The sequence below is a fragment of the Aethina tumida genome, chromosome 2 (assembly GCF_024364675.1).
Source record: "Aethina tumida isolate Nest 87 chromosome 2, icAetTumi1.1, whole genome shotgun sequence".
Classification (NCBI taxonomy): Eukaryota; Metazoa; Arthropoda; class Insecta; order Coleoptera; family Nitidulidae; genus Aethina; species Aethina tumida.
This window is the reverse complement of record NC_065436.1, coordinates 14,406,389-14,424,954: the sequence shown is the minus strand read 5'-3', so window position 1 is coordinate 14,424,954 and position 18,566 is coordinate 14,406,389. Positions and strand designations below refer to the sequence as shown.

Sequence of the window (18,566 nt, the reverse complement as noted above, 5' to 3'; positions counted from 1 at the left end):
TCAGTTTAAAATTAAATTTTCTCTAAGAAATCTTAATTTTGTACTTGTTCAAAACATACTCTTCGGCGCGAGTAAAATTTTTTGAAAAAAAAAATATGAATAATGTCTTTCTATTTTTACAGCCAAAAATATGAGCTGCGAGTCTAAACAATTAACAAAAGTTTTATATGAAACATAAATGTAAAGGTAAACATAAAAAGAACTAGTTAATGTTTTAAACATTACATATGACCTCCAATTTGAAAGAAAGTTATATTAACCTAAATAATCAAATACTTATATAAAAAATACTGTGACTAAAGAAAAACTAGTTAGTAATTTTATATAAAATTTGGTATTTCATTTGAGACTCCAATTACCTCAAAAAATAAATTTGTTTAAAATTCAAGAACGAAATAACAATGCTGAAAATAAACAAATAAGAGCAAGTACATTTTAATAGAATAGACATTCGTTTATTTTACTTACCATATAAAAATACCATTACCAAATAAAACTGTGTAAAAATACAAATACACAAAACAAAGAGGCACAGGACACAAAAGCGCAAGACTAATGAGAAAATAATGAATAATGGTATGAAGCACACGCCGGTTGTCGGTGACGTACATTGGGGATATACCCATATGACACCACCCATAATTGTCAACCGCAAACACAGCATTACCGAGTAAACAATTAATTGTTTACGTATTCTTTAGATGTAGATATATTATTATCATTATTAAAAAAAATTATATTTTATTGGTCTATATTATTATATGAATAAAATATCTTTAATTATGTTGCATAATCTAAAAGCCTCTGATTTAAAACTTGGTAGTAGTTTAAAAGCATTCCAAGGAAGTAGTTGCGATGTTCTAGGAAGGTAGTTCAAGAATACGTGAACTGATGTTGGGCAGTGATCCGTATGTTGATGTAAATAAATTGTTATTTATAATACACTATAATACATTCATTATTATTAATTTTACTAAATTGGCCAAGGGTCTGAAAAATAAGGTGTGGTTTATTTTAATATATTTTAACATATTTGTGTTATTCTCATGATAAAATGATGTAATATTTATTTTTAGAGAAAAATGTTTCCAGAATAAAATATGGAATACTCTGATGTGTCATCTACATGTTCTGATGTTTCTGAGAGTTTTGTATCAAGCATATCTGGATGCAGTGGATATCTGAATGAATTTAAAGAATTACAGAATCTAATTAATCCAGATAAATACTCACAATTACCTCAAAGGAACTATACAGTATCAATGAAAACAAAACAACAAAATGAATATGAAGAAAAAATTGCTCGATTAAGTAATGAACTACAGAATGCTCTTATATTAAATGGGAAATACAAAAGTCAGCTGACTAATTTAGAAACAAAAATTGAGTTATCTTTTCATGAAAAAATTGAAACTCTCATTAGAAAGAACAAACAACTACATACACAATTACAAAACTCAAATTGTCAAATAGAAAGACTTATAAAAAACTTTGGAAATGGTGACAAATTATTAGCAACTTGTACAAATTGTTTACAATTAGAAAAAGCCAATTTTGAATTAAATAGAGAATTGTTGTCCCTGAAAGAACAGTTACATAAGCTGCAGTCCACAAATAACAAATTATTATCAGAAAATAAACAGTATTGTATTGAGATTCAAGATTTGAAGCCACAAATTGAAATTAAAAATGCTTGTATAAATGATTTAAAACAGAAAATAACAAATCAACATGTCGAAATCCAATCATGTCTTAAGAATTCAGATAGTTTATCTAGCAATGTTAAAAATTTAAAAAATGAGCTGGAACATATACGAAAGTCTGAAGAATGGTATAAACAACAGCTACATTTATGTCAGAATGATAAAAAGATCATGGCAGAAGATATATTAAAATACAAAACTAATTTATCTTCAAAGTCTCAAGAATGTGAGTACAATAAAATTGAATTAAAAAAATGGAGGGACAAATATGAAAATTTGGAATTAGAATGTTCAAAGGATGCTGGGATTGTTTCTAGATTTATAGATGTAAGAGTGGGACAGGAAAATAATAAATTTTGGGAATTACCAATTCAAAATGAAACTGATAGTAACAAAACTCTAGCAAAATATTATGAAGGTATAATTCAAGACTTGTCTAAGGATATAAGCATGGTTAAGAAATCAATAAGTGAGAAAGATGATAATTATAATAAAATTTCTAAAGAAAATTCAGAATTAATGTCTCAGTGTTTAATGTTGCAAAAAAACTTGGAGTTGTCAGAACTTAAGTTAGAAGATAGTGATAATCTTAGAAAAATTCTCCTACATAAAGTGTCTTTGTTAACTGATTCTTTAAATATTAAATCCTCAGAAGCAGAGAATGTTCTTAATGAACTGCAGAATATTAAAATTGAGGTGACAGCAAGAAATCAAGAAAAGGAAATGGTTGAACATACTGTAGAAACAATTCGAAAGCAATTTTCATTGATGAAAATAAATTATGCAACTCTTAAAAAACAACTGCATGATAAAAACAAAGAAGTGTTACAATTACAAAAAGAAAAGCAAGAATTGTTTATGAATAATAATTGGAACTTATGTGAATTAGAAAAAGTAAAGGAACAGCTTTTATTAATTAAGAAATTACAGGATATTATTGAAAAAAATGAGAAAAATATGGAAAGTATGCAAAAAACTATTTCAGAACAAGTATCAAAAATAGAAGCTTTAAAAATGGACCATGAAAAAAGGGAAGAATCATTAATAAATGAAAATTTAAAAGATAAAAATAAATTATTGAAAGAACTTGAGGTATATGACACAATGTTAGTGCAATATAAGTCACTTATAGAGAAAAGTGATATGAAAACAAGTAATTTACAACAAAAGCTCACTGAAAATAATTTGCTCATTGAACAACTGAAATATAACCTAGAAATTTTTAAAAACCACATCCATGAAAAAGATTTGGAGTTAATGTCCACTAGAGAAAAATGTGATTCTTTATCAAGAGAGATACAAAGTCTTGAAAATGTCATAATAAAACTTAGGGCAGAAATTAAATTACTTCAAACAAGAGGTGACCACAATATATGTGAAACTTTTAATACTAGTAATTCTACAGATGTACAAGGGATAAAGAATATAAATAATTGGGAAATATCAGAAATGAAACCATCTGCCATAGTTGATGAAAATAATCTCTTGGAAACTCAAAATTATATTTCATGTAATCCAGTGGAAGAAAAATGTTACATGCCCTCTTTAAAATGTCAGAAATGTATAAATGCAGATAGTCAAATTGATAATAAAATTTGTAGCAATGAGGAAATTAAAAATTTTAAAGCTCTTTTAACTTTAAAAGAGTTAGAGAAAAAAGAAAGACAAAAAAAGTAACTATTGAAGTAGGTAAAAATTTCACATTAATTATAATTAGTCTGGTATTTTAGATATGAATCAAATTATCGAGTCCTATTGAAAAAGGTAAAAGAACATATGAAGGGGAGAAGCACAGCAGAAAAACAAAATTCACAAATTCAAAGCATGTACAATGCTCTTTTTGATGAATGCAATACTCTGAAGTTACAACTTAGTTCCAAGGAAATGGAATGTAGTGACATCAAAATAATGATGGAAAGCTATGTTAACATTAATAACAAATTAAAGGAGAGAGTATCAGTTTTGGAGGAGGGATTGGAATTAAGTAAAAATTGCATAAAGTGTCATGAATATGAAATTGTGTCAAAAAGATTGTGTGAAATGGAAAAGAATGCAAATACTTTACAAGAACAAATATCTACCTATAAAGATACATGCAACAATTTACAACAACAGGTTACTTTTATATTATATATATATATATATATATATATATATATAATATATATATATATATATATATATATATATATATATATATATATATATATATATATATTTAAATATACTTTTTAGATACAAGAATTATTAAAATTGAAAGAAGAATATGAATCTAAAACAAGTATGGATGAGAAAACAGTAGCCAATATTGTTCATAAGAATATTGAGTTATCTAGTAGATTGGAAGATGTTCTAGAACAATTAGATAGAGAAATAAATCATGTTGAAACTTATAAGGTACAACAAAGAGAATTCCATCACCAACTGATGGATAGTAAAAACGAAAATGAACAATTAAAATTAGCTGTACTTGATATTAAGGAAAAATACGTCTTTTTAGAAAAGGAAAATAAGGTTTTTTACTTTATTCTTAATAAATTTTACATATTATTTTGCATCAAAATTTTAGATTTTGAGCTGTAAGCTTCATAGCCAATGTGAAGATTTAAAGCAGCTTGAGCAGTCCAAAAAAATTTATGAATCTGATTATTCAAAAAGAGAGGAGGAGTCTTCAAATATGATTAAAAATTTAAAAGCCCATTTGAAAAGTGTGCTTTTAAAACTTGATGCACACAAAACAGAACAATTTTTCCTTCAAAGATTATGTAATGATTTAAAAATTGCCCTTCAAGCAAATATTAATAAAAATGCAGTAAGTATTTTTAGTATAGTATAAGGTAATTAAATAATTTTAATAAATTTTAGCAATTTAAATCACATGTTACCCAATTATTAAAAGAAAAACCTGCATTCAGTAGTCTTCCTGTGACTCTACCAGATTTACCAAAATTGGAAAGGTATAATGACAAATATATTAATGAGTTACTTCAACAGAATAAAGTGTCACTGGAAGATAAACCCCTAAGTGAAATTAAGGGCTGCCTAGACTCTCTTAAAAATGAAATAGATACTCTACAACAACAGGTATCAAATATGACTTTGAATACATGATTATAAAATTTATACAGTTAGGTTTCAAACAGGGCTAATATGTATATTTTTATAAACATTATGTACCTAGATATACATTGTTTTTTCCACAAATGTTATTTGTTAAGTTTTTATAGTATATAGTATATTGTTTCCGGCTTAAATATTTATATTTACTTAAAAAATTGTGTACTTAACTGTTAAAATAAGAATATCTGGATGCTTTAACTTGTATTAGTGATTTTACTAATTACAATATGTATTATTTGCTTTAATCATTCCAATTTACCTGTGATTTTATTTAAAAATAAAGTGTTTTCTTTAAATATTTTTTTTATTTAATGCTTGTATCTAGATACATATGGAACGAACTTAATTAAAAAAAACATCACTTCATAAATTGGAAAATAATATATCAATGTAATATAAATATTTAAAATGATAATAAATTATGTCACAAAATAAAAGACGGAAGCAAACAAAAAAACATATTTATTTAAAACTTCAGTAATAAATACTAAACACTTTATGAAATGGCAAACCTTTTTCTAAAATTTCTTTGGCATGTTTTCTTCTAAAATCCCAAAGAAAATGATCAATAAGGATACTGTTTATTTTCTTAACTTTTAGCTTATTAGAAACATATTCATTGATAAGTTCTACAGCATGGATAGAGCAACCCCTTATTTCTATTTCCATCTCCTCTCCATTTTTCAAAATCACATTGTCTTTCAATTTTTTGACTAATTCTTCACTGTATTCAAGAATATTGTACCATAATAATGTTTGTGGCACTCTGTAATCAGCAAACATAGATATTACTTCAATGTCTTTGAAGTGCCCAATATCTTTATTTTTGAAACAAGCCCAAATGTCGCCAACTAATATTTGAGCCCTCTTGTAAATTGCAACTTTGTGGCCCTTATAATCTGCTTCATCTTTAAAACATTTGAAATTGTTAACAATCAAATTCAGTAGATTTTCTGCACTATTATCGGCTTGTTTAACAACATTCTTAAATGATCCATCAAATTTCTCCAATAAAACGTGTCCTACTTCATGTAAACAAGCAATTCTCTCAGACAAAAGGGGAACGTCTACTTTAGTGTCGCTTCTTAAAATTTTCCTTAATTGTGCTTCTGTTATTGTTGAATAAAAATTCGGGTTCAAAATATCTACATTTTCTTTAAGTGCCCTGTTTATGGCAGCACACAGAGCAAAATAACCTGTATATCCTTCAACTTTCCAGCCTTCTTCATGTTCATGATGCCAGAAACAAAAATTTAATGTATCCACTATGAACAACCAGTCTAAAGCCCAAGGATCATTAGAATTCGGATGAACGTCCACTTGACTGAAATTGCCAGGCGTCAATCTTCCTGAATCGATTTCTTCAACGATCTCATCGCCCAACTTTGTAATTCCATCCTTTTTAATTTTGACAAATGTGGAGAGTTCTGCAATAATTTTTCCAGAATCTTTCGGGTTTAGAGTCATTTTGGTTCAGTAATTGTTAAGAACACACTGAAAAATTAACATAACCTATATTTATTTATTTACATCATGTAGATGTAGATAATGCAATGTAAACAAAGAGTAATCGCAAATTACATGTAAAATTATAAACTTGAAGTTGCATTATAGCGGCCTGAAATTATGTTGGTAGTTCCTGCAGGCGCATTACCATCAAGAACTCTCACATCATTGATATTTTGTTACTTTCTGAGATATTTTGTGACTGTTCCATAATTTCGGCTACTTTTCTACTTTTATACTTACTATAGCTTTATATTTTGTGTGTAGATGGAGGCATCATCGGTATCCACAAAATTCCTGTCATGTGTTAATTGTATCATGAGTGCAGATCCCATCCCTAATATCATCTTTTCAATTATATGCCCTCCACCCATTTGAGACAAGGTAATTGTTTAGAATCACGGGTCCATATATTTTTACCCATAAAAAATCGAAAAATTGAGCCTTCGACAATTTTTTTTTCAAAATATTTTATTCTTCGGTCCATTAAGGAGTATGTTTTGACCGACTAAAATTAATATTTTTTAGAGGAAAATTAACAATTTTTATTAAACTATTTTAGGCGTGATGAACAACTTGTCTTGGTCAATAGAAAAAAATGAGAGGTCTATCTATTTGCAAAACAGAAATATATATTATATATATATATATATATATATATATATGTCGGAGGGTTCATGTGAAACGCAAGTAGTACTATGGGTTGCATACTTATAGTACTTGGGTGGAATCAGCGGAAGTGCTAAGCAGGGGATGGTACTCGAACCGAGGGTGACGGTAGAGGAGACCTGCGAGGGCGGACAGTTAAGCTCCGTCAGGGAAGCTGCGTAGAAGTCTTGGCTTGGCATAACTGTCGGGATCACCGCGTTTCATACAACTCCTACCTAATTGTTTGACTATTAGTTGTAATCCTGTGCCTGTTAGTTCAATTACATTGTAAGGACTATTTGCGTGTTATTTAATATTCGAAATGGCCGATAATCCTGACCGCGCTGCGACATCAGAAGTGGGATCTGAATCAAGATTTGAATCAGGATCAGGATCTGGATCTGGTGGAAGTGAAGTGAAGTGGGAGTCGCTATTGGAACAACAAAATAGGAACTTTTTGGCTCTTCTACAAGCTCTGCGGCCACCGTCGAATCAGGTCAGTGTAGAATTGCCAGAGTTTGATCCGGATACAGAGAACGCTGATGCACAAGCTTGGATCTCGACGGCAGAAATGTGCATTTCGGACAAATCAATGAGTGGTGCTCCCTTGATAATTTTGCTTAGTAAAGCTTTAAGGGGTCAAGCATCCTCTTGGCTATCAAAAGTGACATACCCGGAGATGACGTGGTCGGAATTTAAAGACATTTTTGCGTCAAGATATCATTGTCCCGAAACAACAGCGACTGTTTTTCTAAATTTCCTAAACAATAAGCCAAAGGATGATGAATGTCTTGCATCGTATGCAGCTCGCCAAATGACGTCGCTAATGACTAGGTGTTCGAATCTGACAAGAGAAGAAATTCTAGCGAGTGCAGTTCTTGCACATATCGCATCATTCGAACCCAGGACTCGTCGACTTGCGATTACCTCCGACATCGATACAAGAGCTAAACTGCTAAAAGAACTGACCGTTTTTTTCTTATATGAAAAGGAAATCAACGACGAACGACTTCGACCACAACCCCAATAAAAAGCCTAAATTACCAATGGCTTCAACAATATGTTACAATTGTGGGAAATTGGGTCATAAATCGGACAAGTGTCGGAGGTCAAGAAATGATGAGAACCAGATGTCGAGACCCAGTACCTCGAGTGGACACCCATCATTCAATGGACCAAATTCAACGAAGCCATCGATTGCCTGTTTCAAGTGTGGACGACAGGGACACTTTGCATCACGTTGTACTGTACCCAACCACTTAGACGCCAATCCGTAGTCGAAGGGATCAAGTACCGAGCGTCGCGTCAATATGTGTTTGGTAAACACACCTGCAGCCACTTTAAAACATAAGGGTGAGAAGTTTTCATTTTGTTTTGATTCCGGGTCGGAATGTTCGCTCATTAAAAAATCTATATCACTTAAGCTTAATGGTAAACGATTTTCTAATGTTGTTGTTATGACTGGCATGGGACAGATGAGTATAAACAGTACCTAACAAATTTAGGCTGTTGTTGAAATTTATAATATCTCTCTTGAAGTATTGTTTCACTTTTTACCGGATTATTGTTAGCAACATGACACAATGATTGACCGAGAAATTTTGAGTAAAGGATTAGCTGTTCATATGACATTTGAGGAACTTAGCCTAAAGAAAATCAATGTAGTTAACATGTGCGTTTTAAACGATTCCTACAAAATTAATTTTCAAAATTTAGACATAGAAACTGACAAAAGCTAGATTTTCTTTTAATACGGAGAAATGTTCTTTTCTTAAAAAAAGTCTATTCAATATCTTGTATATCAAGTTTATGAAGTATGCAAAATTTACATAAATATCATAAAGTCATGTTTGATCGCTCTAAAGTCAGACACCAAACAAAATTTGATCCTATGTTTAGAATTGTTTTCTTCCTGATAGAGGTATTGAATGGTAATCTATATTTTTGAAGTCATTAAGTAGCAATCGAACTTATAAGTAAGCGCATGAAAAATCGTGGAAAATGCCAGAAAGTTATATTCCAGTTGAACTTCAAGGCGTTGAAAGAGACGTCAGTTTGAGTCCCAGTAGTGAGACTGTGGATTGTCTTACATGTGTCGATCTGTAACTGCAAGTGCAAAATCAGTTGGTTTTGATCATGGCGCAGGGGGCAGAGGCAATGTAGAGACGTTGTGTGTAGATGATCATTGTTTAGACGATGATTCATGTGTTTAATTGGGAATATTAACAAAGGCATTTGAATTATTATCAATGTTCATGTTTGGATATTTTGAAATAGATCTAAACAGTACCTGTGTTGAATGGAATCGGTTGTCTTATTTTGGGAAAGAGTTAATTGTAAAAATGTAATAATTATTTTATGAGTGTCTTGTAACAGATATTTATTTGGTATGACCGCATAAAGAAAATGCCAGAAAACTTTGTACCCAATGACGATGATTTAATCACTTTTTCTGAAGAAGAAGAATCAACGTAAATAATAGTTTAAATCTTAATTTTATTCATTTTTTATATTTTTATTATTATTTTATCATTGGACTGAAAACTGTGTGGACACTGATTAAGTTGAGAGCCGTCGCTGGTAAAGTGGCGAAGAGATTTTATCGCTGGTTAAGTGATAATTTCTAGTGAGAGCCGTCGCTGGTTAAGTGGCGAAGAGATTTTATCGCTGGTTAAGTGATAATTTCTGTTGAGAGTCATCGCTGGTTAAGTGATGACGAATCTGTATTGCTGGTTAAGTGATGCAGATCTTGAAGTTTTCATGTCCATAGATAAACTCTAGTCTTATATTCGAAAATATCGTAGATGTAACGCGCATTGGGGCAAACTTTTATGCATTTGATTTGAAAGGTTGATAAAACTATCGATAGCCTGATATTAGTCAGGAAAAGCCGAATGAACTATTACTGTTTGAACTTAATTTGCAGGAAAGTCACACGAGGACGTGTGACTTGTCAGAATGGCCGTGTCGGAGGGTTCATGTGAAACGCAAGTAGTACTATGGGTTGCATACTTATAGTACTTGGGTGGAATCAGCGGAAGTGCTAAGCAGGGGATGGTACTCGAACCGAGGGTGACGGTAGAGGAGACCTGCGAGGGCGGACAGTTAAGCTCCGTCAGGGAAGCTGCGTAGAAGTCTTGGCTTGGCATAACCGTCGGGATCACCGCGTTTCATACGACTCCTACCTAATTGTTTGACTATTAGTTGTAATCCTGTGCCTGTTAGTTCAATTACATTGTAAGGACTATTTGCGTGTTATTTAATATTCGAAATGGCCGATAATCCTGACCGCGCTGCGACATATATATATATATATATATATATATATATATATATATATTACTGTCGCTTGCAGAAAATGAAAATGTTCAGACCTATTTACCTATATTATTCCGGAGACCGTTAACGCCGATACTAATAATATTGAATTAGCTATAAGAATCCAGATAATGCTACTTTTAAATAAATCTTTTCTTTAAAATGAACATAGTGTGCAAAACTACCTTTTAAGAATTATATTATTATTATTTATTATTTATCCAACAGGCGTTGTTGAACCTGACATATCTAACAGACAACCTCAGACCCAGCATTTCTAATGGAAATTTTTGTGTATAAAGACTTAAACTATAAATAAAATAAAAATAACTTTTATGGGGCAAAAAGAGGGGAAAGAAAAAAACTCTTATACTAATTTTTTATATTAAATAATCGCTAGGAGACCCAGACTAGTAAACATAAAAAACACCAAAAATATATTATTTCAAGATTTAAATCACGAAAAATTGATAACTGACATTTGTCAAGTGCTAATCATTGGTGCTACGATATTGCAAATAATTTTTTGAAAGAAAACAAAAACGAAAAGCCAAAATTTTGAATATTTTAACTTATGAAAGACAAAATATCATTATTAATCAGAGAGAATGTTTAAGTACACTTTCAGAATTTGAAAAAACTATAAGCATACATATTAAACAGTTGCCTTTGGAAATGGCAGTAAATCCATGCCGATTTTATTCTCAAAACCAATGCAATCCTATATTGATCTATTACTTGAAATTAGAAATGGATGAACGGATCTGCAATTATTAGGAAGTTGGCACATAAATCTGTAGCTAAAAATCCAGAACTTTTGACTAGTACCAGATTTAGAAAGTAAATAGCAACAATATTACAATTGGCATGAAATTACAGCATGAAATGGAGTAGGTAGCAAGATTTATAGGACATACAAAGAAAACTTATTATCTTTATTTTTCTTTGATTAAATTATCTATCGTTGAATGGCTGAAGGTGAATCGAAAAACATTCCCAAGAACATGAATTACAAAACAATAAGAAGAGTGAAAATGAAATACTGAATGGTAAAGAAATAGAATACATATCGATAATGAAATTTGATTATCATGTAATTTTAGCAAACAAAGTACCCCAGTCATCAGGTCGTATGCGGTGGACATGCGATCAAAAGACTAAGGCTCTAGCGTTTTCTAATAAGAATTTCCCAGAATAAAAGTTTATTTGAAGTAGTTGACTGGGTTAGAGTTAAAATATTTATTTATACATATCGAGAAAAGAGAATTATTTTAGAATAAGGAAAAAATTTATTTTTATACTTTGTTTTTAATTAAATATTTAATTTTTGTTTTTTACAACAGTAGTGACTATTATTTTTATATGACACACTTATTTTAAGAGATGTTTTTCAATAAATTTTTTTCACGAGCTTTTTGATCTAACCTATTATACTTTAATCTAATTTTTAGGCCTAATGTTCTGAACTAACTGTACCTAAAAAAATTTTATTTTAAAAACATAAACTTTTTTGTAGAAAAAATATTGTACTTACTGTGTTGCACTTAAAATACAAATAAAATGTCTGATTCAATGAGATTCAAAGATATTATAATTTGTACCATTGCTCTTACTCGTTTATTCTAAGGTTTTTTAATTTAAAAAATACTGTTATATTTTGACTTGAAAACAAGTACTACTACCATTAATTTGTGTTCTATGCAATATTTATTAAATTAGAAATTACCTAATTTCCACAAATCTTCTAATATTTATTTTGAAAATATCAAAGAATTTTTCTCAAAAAAATAATCTTAATATTATTAATTAATTAATTTGATATAAATTAAATAAAATATATGGGGCAAACATAAAAGGTGCTGATACAATTTATAGCAAGTTGCCTTGCGACTTATTACTGCCTGGATATGTCTCTACATAGTGCTAACTAACATTTGACAATCATCTAGAGAAAATTGTTCCAAATTTCTTGGAGACCAGCACGCATTTGTCAAAATCAAATTATTCTATTAAACAGATAACTTAAAGCAAAACATATCTGAAAATGTTTAAAAAATACTCTAATAACATATAGATAGACAAACAATCGGATTTCATGTTTTGAATGGTTAGACCAACTTCACTAAAAGAGAGCTCGTAGTATTTAAAACATTATTTTTATTCAAAATTTATAATAAAGAATATATAACAATAATAATAATATCATGTCATCATCATCTACAGAACGGAAAAAATTTATAAGTTAGAAATATTGTAAAATATTAATATATAGTATTTTAGGTAAAGTTGCAGAATCGGTCACTCTAAGGAACATTATCTAGCGCATGCGTCGTGAGGCGCTGATTTCGCGCTTCTTGAATATTTTGAAGTGCAGTGTTGTCGGTTTGCAACGGTCAAAATATTCGAATCATTTTTTATAGTTGAATTATTGTTGTGTTGTTGTGTATGTATTATACTTTTTATTTTTTTGGTAAGTATAGTATTTCTTCTATTTTGATGATTATTGCTCGTTATTAAAATATTATACTTTACAGATTATATTCTCATGGCGTTTTTAAAAACAATATATTATTCCTATTCTTCTGCTAATTACTTTCTTAATTTATTTGTATGCTCATTTAATATATTTTACTTTATAGATCTTTCTCATTTTTAAAATATTTTACTTTTATTCCTTTAGTAAGATTATTTTTAATTTGTTAGCAATCATATTTTAAGTTATCTTACTTTATAGATTATTTGTGTGCTGCATTTATTATTTTTTTTGTACAATCTTAATTTATTGATACGGGTCGTTAATTAATTAATATATTTTACTATATAGATAATTGTATTGTATTTAATTAAAAATGTTTTTAATGTTTATTATTTTTTAATTTATTCCAATTTATTAATCAATTTATACTATATTTGCATTGAACAATTTTTTTCGAGTTACATAGACCATGACTGTTCCATCGTACCTTCACGAATTCATATGGAGAAATAAATTTAAAAATCATAATATGTTTATGAGCATTTTAAATTGTATCAGGAAGCAATATCCAGTGGAATAGATTTTTTTGTTTTAATTGATTTTGTTTTTTATTATAAAATACATAAATATATCTTTTTTGTTAATTTTATATTAATGTTGTAAATTTACCTAATTATTTAATAAAGAACTTTTAATTAGATAGTTAAACTACCAAAGAAATATAGAGTAAATAAAAAATGAATATACTAATTAATAAAGTGATTTGCCGAATTTTATCTCTTTTCGAATTCAACCACATAAATAATATAAGTCATACATGAAAAACATAATAAATTACATATATATTTTTCTAAAAATCATTTCTCTACATATTTCGTTAAAAATGAAATCTGGCAACTATGCTGTCTAAAATCTCCGAAACAGACGATTTCAAATCCAGTTGACGCATGCGCTACAAATATTCCTTAGAGTGACCGATTCTGCAACTTTACCGTATTTTAAATAAAGGAGATGTCTAAAGGGAATGTTGTAAAATTAGTAGCTTGGCATACCTATACATAGTTGTCAAATTTAGGGTCTCTTAACGTTGATTCCAAAGTCTGGGTCTAATAGCGTATTCGTATAAAATTTTATACTAATTTTACGCCCTCTGCCCTATTCGTCGTTGAACTAAATTCGTATATGTGTAGTTATACAACCGTTTTTCCAGACCCAATCGAAAATTCACCCTGACACCCCTTAGAGGGTGTCCATACGAAAACCACTGAGAAAAACAATGATACGTTGTCAGACCCGGAGCCGGGTCTGTTAACGTCAAATTTGGTTTTTGTTATGTTCTAATCTCCGAAATTTGAATTAGTAATTATGCTAATTTCAAGAAAACTCAGAAAATCAGTATTTTTTAAATTTGAAATTATTTTTTAGATTTTATTTCATTTAAAGTAAAAACATTATTGAAAATATTTTAACTTTTCGAAAAAGAATAGGTATGGTTTATATTACTTCATCTTTATCTAAGAAATCTTATTCTTTTACTTGATCGAAACATGTTCTTTAATGCGCTAAATTAATTTCCAGAAAAAAACTCAAAAAATCAGTATTTTTTAAATTTAAATGTATTTTTCTCTAAGATTTCATTTCATAAAAATAAGAACTTTACTGACAATCTTTTTCTTTAAACATATTTTTGATGAATTTTTCGAAAAAATGTAGGTTAGGTTTCTGTTACTTCATCTTTCTCTAAGAAGTCTTACTTTTTTACAAGATCGAAACATATTCTTTAATGCGTCAAAGTGTATTAATTTCAAGAACAAACCTCAAAAAATCAATATTTTTAAATTTAAATTTATCTTTTTTTTAAACATTTTATTTTTGAAGAACTTTTCAAAAAAAAGGAGACACGCTTTCTATTACTTCATCTTTCTTTAAGAAATCTTATTTTTTTACTTGATCGAAACATATTCTTTAATGCGCCAAAGTTTCAATTAATAAATATATTAATTTCAGAATTTGAATAATCAAATTCAAATTCTAGAAGCAAAATCCCAAACCCAAATTCTATTTTCACACCCGGGCGTATCATGGACGAACAAAATTCCATAAGTTTGCAATATTAAAGTAGTGTCGAAGAAGAAATAAATCGAATTGGTTTAAGAAAATTACTTCGATGTCGGTGAGGCCGATGCCTAATTTTTGTCTTAAGTGGTTGGCTTGGCTTGGGCCTAAGTGGATAGCGTCACTTGGAATTGGCCTGTTTGGCTTCGCTTGCGGTATGAGTGTTGCAGACGGCTTCTTAGATAAGACGCTGGGCTGGTGTAACACACTCATAATAAAAAATAATCAGTATTTTACGATAATTTATTCTATATTAAATTTGCATCGTTATTATACAAAAGATGGAACGACAACCAAAAAGACAGAAGTGGCTGCATGCCCGCTACAAATAGTAAAAAATACTGACGTCTCTTCTTGCCCGACAGCAGTTGGTGTTCGTCATTTTGTTCTTTTATCCACGTTGTCAATATTTGCACTTTTAGTGATCTTACAAGAAAAAATCCAAGAGCTATATTGGTATAAATTAAAGAAATAAAATAGCCGATGTTCCCAAAAACTAAATAATTCAGGATAGTTAATACTATGCCTACAAATTTGTAACCACTATACGCCAGAAAATCTAAACTAGCCAAATTAGTATGTATATGCATAATAATCAAGGCACAAGCATAAATTAATAGTTCTGCCAAGCAGCACACCAATGTAGAGGTGACAAAATTATTTATTTGACAAGGCATGAACCTTCCTTGTAATCCAAGCACCAATGTAGTTAGAAAAATGTAAGTACCAAAACCCATTATAGGAATGTACAAATCAGGAGCATTGATGTCAAATTTAGGTTGTACAGGTTTATCATTTGACGCAAATTTTATTGACCAATCTGCGTGTAGGAATGGAAATACCAGCAATAAGAGTTTATGTAAAACATAGGACGTATCAACAGCAAAATAATACTTAAGTTTTGATAATAGGAAAAATTTCTCGACTTCTTGTTTCACTCTTCTAGTTCCGGCATATGCTAAATGCTGTCCATATTGCATAGCGATATTCTGAATCATTGGTTGTTCTAGCGTATATTGTGCACCTCCAGGTCTTAAGTTTGCAGTGTCTAATTGAGGGCATTGGGATCCTAAGTCATTTTGATAATTTGATGTACTATATCTACGCCCGAAATATGAGTCTTGATGAATGAATTTCTGAGACGACTCATTTTTTTTATCACGTGTATGCTCATTGATTGGCGAGGACTTTCTTCTAATTGGACTTCGTCTGCAGTCTTTTTGGTTCATCTTGCTTTGGGTTGTATGTTATACAAAAGTCTTACAAAATGACATTTAATTTATAATAATTGTAATGATATTTATAATTGTTTTGGATTTGATGTATTGACATATATGTCTCTATTAAAAGTACTATTTTATTCTTATAATTTATTTAGTGAAACAATTAAGATCCATACGTACAGAAACAATTTTAACTGAAAAAAATAAACTCTAAAACTTTATTTTTACCGGAACCGGATATTACTACTACCTGTAAATACTTGATAAATATTTGTTATTGGTTATTAAGTATCAAAAAAATGTAAATTTAATAATATTCTAGGAAATATTCAATGATGCTTTATAATGATTGTCTTCAATCATTAGTTAATTTGCCATCACCACACGATTTACTAATATTAAAATAATTACAGTAGTAAATTAAATACTTTGAGAAACTTAAGAGCAATATTTCCAAATCCTTAATGCTTGAATTGATTATAATATTCCTAAACTCGATGCATTGCTACAATTAAAATGAACATAATCCACAAGGAAAACTATATTTTATTTTTAACAATTACTCAAAAAACCAGTTTTAACTGAAGTTATAAAAAATTGCTGTTAGTACACAAGTTTTAATTTCTACATTTTTTTGTTACACATAACGCGTCAGTAAAATTTCTTGTATGTTGAATCCATCATATGTAAAATGTACTTTGTCATAAAACTTCTAAATTAATGTTTATTAATATTATTTTGATTTTTTGGTAATTACAATTTTAAACATGACCAAAGTTAGGGGACATACCGAATGCTCGAAAGGTCGGAACGGATCGGTTAGGTTACCTTCGGCAAATGCGAAATCTACGATAGGACGTCCGTTATTTTGGAACATGTTTAGCAAGAGAAAATTACTGTACCTACTCTGAGTGTTCTATGGTTTTATATATGTGAGAAATTGATTAAATAATATTTATTACAGGAAAATGAGTTTGTATTTAAATTTTGAAAACAAATAATGCAAGATACCTTTTTTTGTCCACTGTTGATCAACATTTAAAGATATGCCATGGATATATACAGTAGATGGGTATCAGTATTAATCAGATTCTTTCCTGAGTGGTTTACTACAATAAACAACAGTTATCAATTACTAAGGAAGAAACATTTACATGAAGATTTAGGTCTAATCTCAAGAAATTATATTTAACAGATTAGTCAGTATTAATTTGTGAGCTTGTTTTGTTGCCAGTAAAAAGTGGCAGCAAAATTAAAGGTATATTAATTATTTCAACCACGTTAGGTTAGGTTAAAGGTATGTTTTTAATATCAAACGGTTTAATTATTCAAGCAATTTATGAACAAACCTTATATATTGGGACAATATTAGATCGGAGTAAGATTTAGTTGTTCTCTATATTTAACCAACTACTTATAATAATCAACCTCAATAAAACTCCTTTAATTAATATGAATGACAAAATGTAAGATGAATTATTAAAATATATATTATTTCCACTTTGAATAATTATTTCTAAACAATAATACTAAGTTTATAAATAAATAGAAAGTAATTTATCTAACTAAAATATTATATTAAACAAGAAACTTTTTTAAGGTATCTTCAGGGTAAAGTGTTTATTTACTTATTTGGTAACTAATGAAGTCTAGTTACATATTTTTTGTTTCACTATAAATTAAGGTTTTCACATCATCACAGTAGTATGATACTTCAGATTCTTTCTAAAAATTGAATAGTTTTAACAACTCACAAGTATAATTTTAACTTATATCCATATACATTTTTGTACATTTATTTTGTGTTGCATTTCCCCTTTTTACAATTTAATTAAGGTCTTCGATGCCTGTTGTCAAAATATTATAGAAGTATAATGATTAGGAATCAAACTATATTGTGCATAAATATAACTGTATCAAGTATTTCAAATATTTTTTTATTGTAAAAGATATTCATTGACATCCAAAAATTATAAAACACGTTAATATTTATGTGCCAATTGAAATTTGACTACTATTAATTTAATAATGCAAAAGCCTTAAGAATATCACATTTATTATAAAGTTTTAATACACTTATGCTGTAAAGTAAACGTGTCATTATTTATAATATACGGTGCGTAACCTTGAATATTTATAATTATGTTTGATGATTTTCAAATTAAATTCCCTTAACCCGTCCCAACTGCACATTCTTCCATGATCATGCGCATGAGCTACTGCCGCACACATGTGACATCGACTCGGATGATCTCGCATATTTCCGTTTCAAGCTTTTGATTCGATATTTCGAGCATTCGGTACGTAGCCACAAAATTAGTTGTGATGGGCGATTCCGAGATGTTGAAACAATGGAATGAATCGCAATCGGTTCAAATTAACAATTGACTAGTAATCCAACTGAACAATCGATATGTTTCTCGATTATTTCGAACCTTGTAATAAAACTAGTATGAA

The 18,566-nt window shown here is 29.4% G+C and overlaps 2 protein-coding genes across 2 annotated transcripts; one reads left to right on the top strand and one right to left on the bottom strand.

The window, feature by feature from the left end:
- The first annotated feature begins 893 nt into the window (after window positions 1-893).
- LOC109606613 (golgin subfamily A member 3-like) lies at window positions 894-5,121 on the top strand. Its single transcript, XM_049963739.1, has 6 exons — window positions 894-1,002; window positions 1,077-3,376; window positions 3,434-3,818; window positions 3,939-4,217; window positions 4,273-4,515; window positions 4,569-5,121. Exons 2-6 carry the CDS (start codon window positions 1,101-1,103, stop codon window positions 4,812-4,814), a joined length of 3,429 nt encoding a protein of 1,142 aa, XP_049819696.1. The 5' UTR covers window positions 894-1,002; window positions 1,077-1,100; the 3' UTR covers window positions 4,815-5,121.
- Window positions 5,122-5,273: 152 nt separating this feature from the next.
- On the bottom strand, window positions 5,274-6,458 carry LOC109606615 (queuosine salvage protein). The gene is made up of 2 exons (XM_020023151.2): window positions 6,405-6,458; window positions 5,274-6,317 (listed from the first exon to the last, which is right to left on the bottom strand). The coding sequence occupies exon 2, from the start codon at window positions 6,288-6,290 to the stop codon at window positions 5,298-5,300; it is 993 nt and encodes a 330-aa protein (XP_019878710.2). The 5' UTR covers window positions 6,291-6,317; window positions 6,405-6,458; the 3' UTR covers window positions 5,274-5,297.
- Between the last annotated feature and the right edge of the window lie 12,108 nt (window positions 6,459-18,566).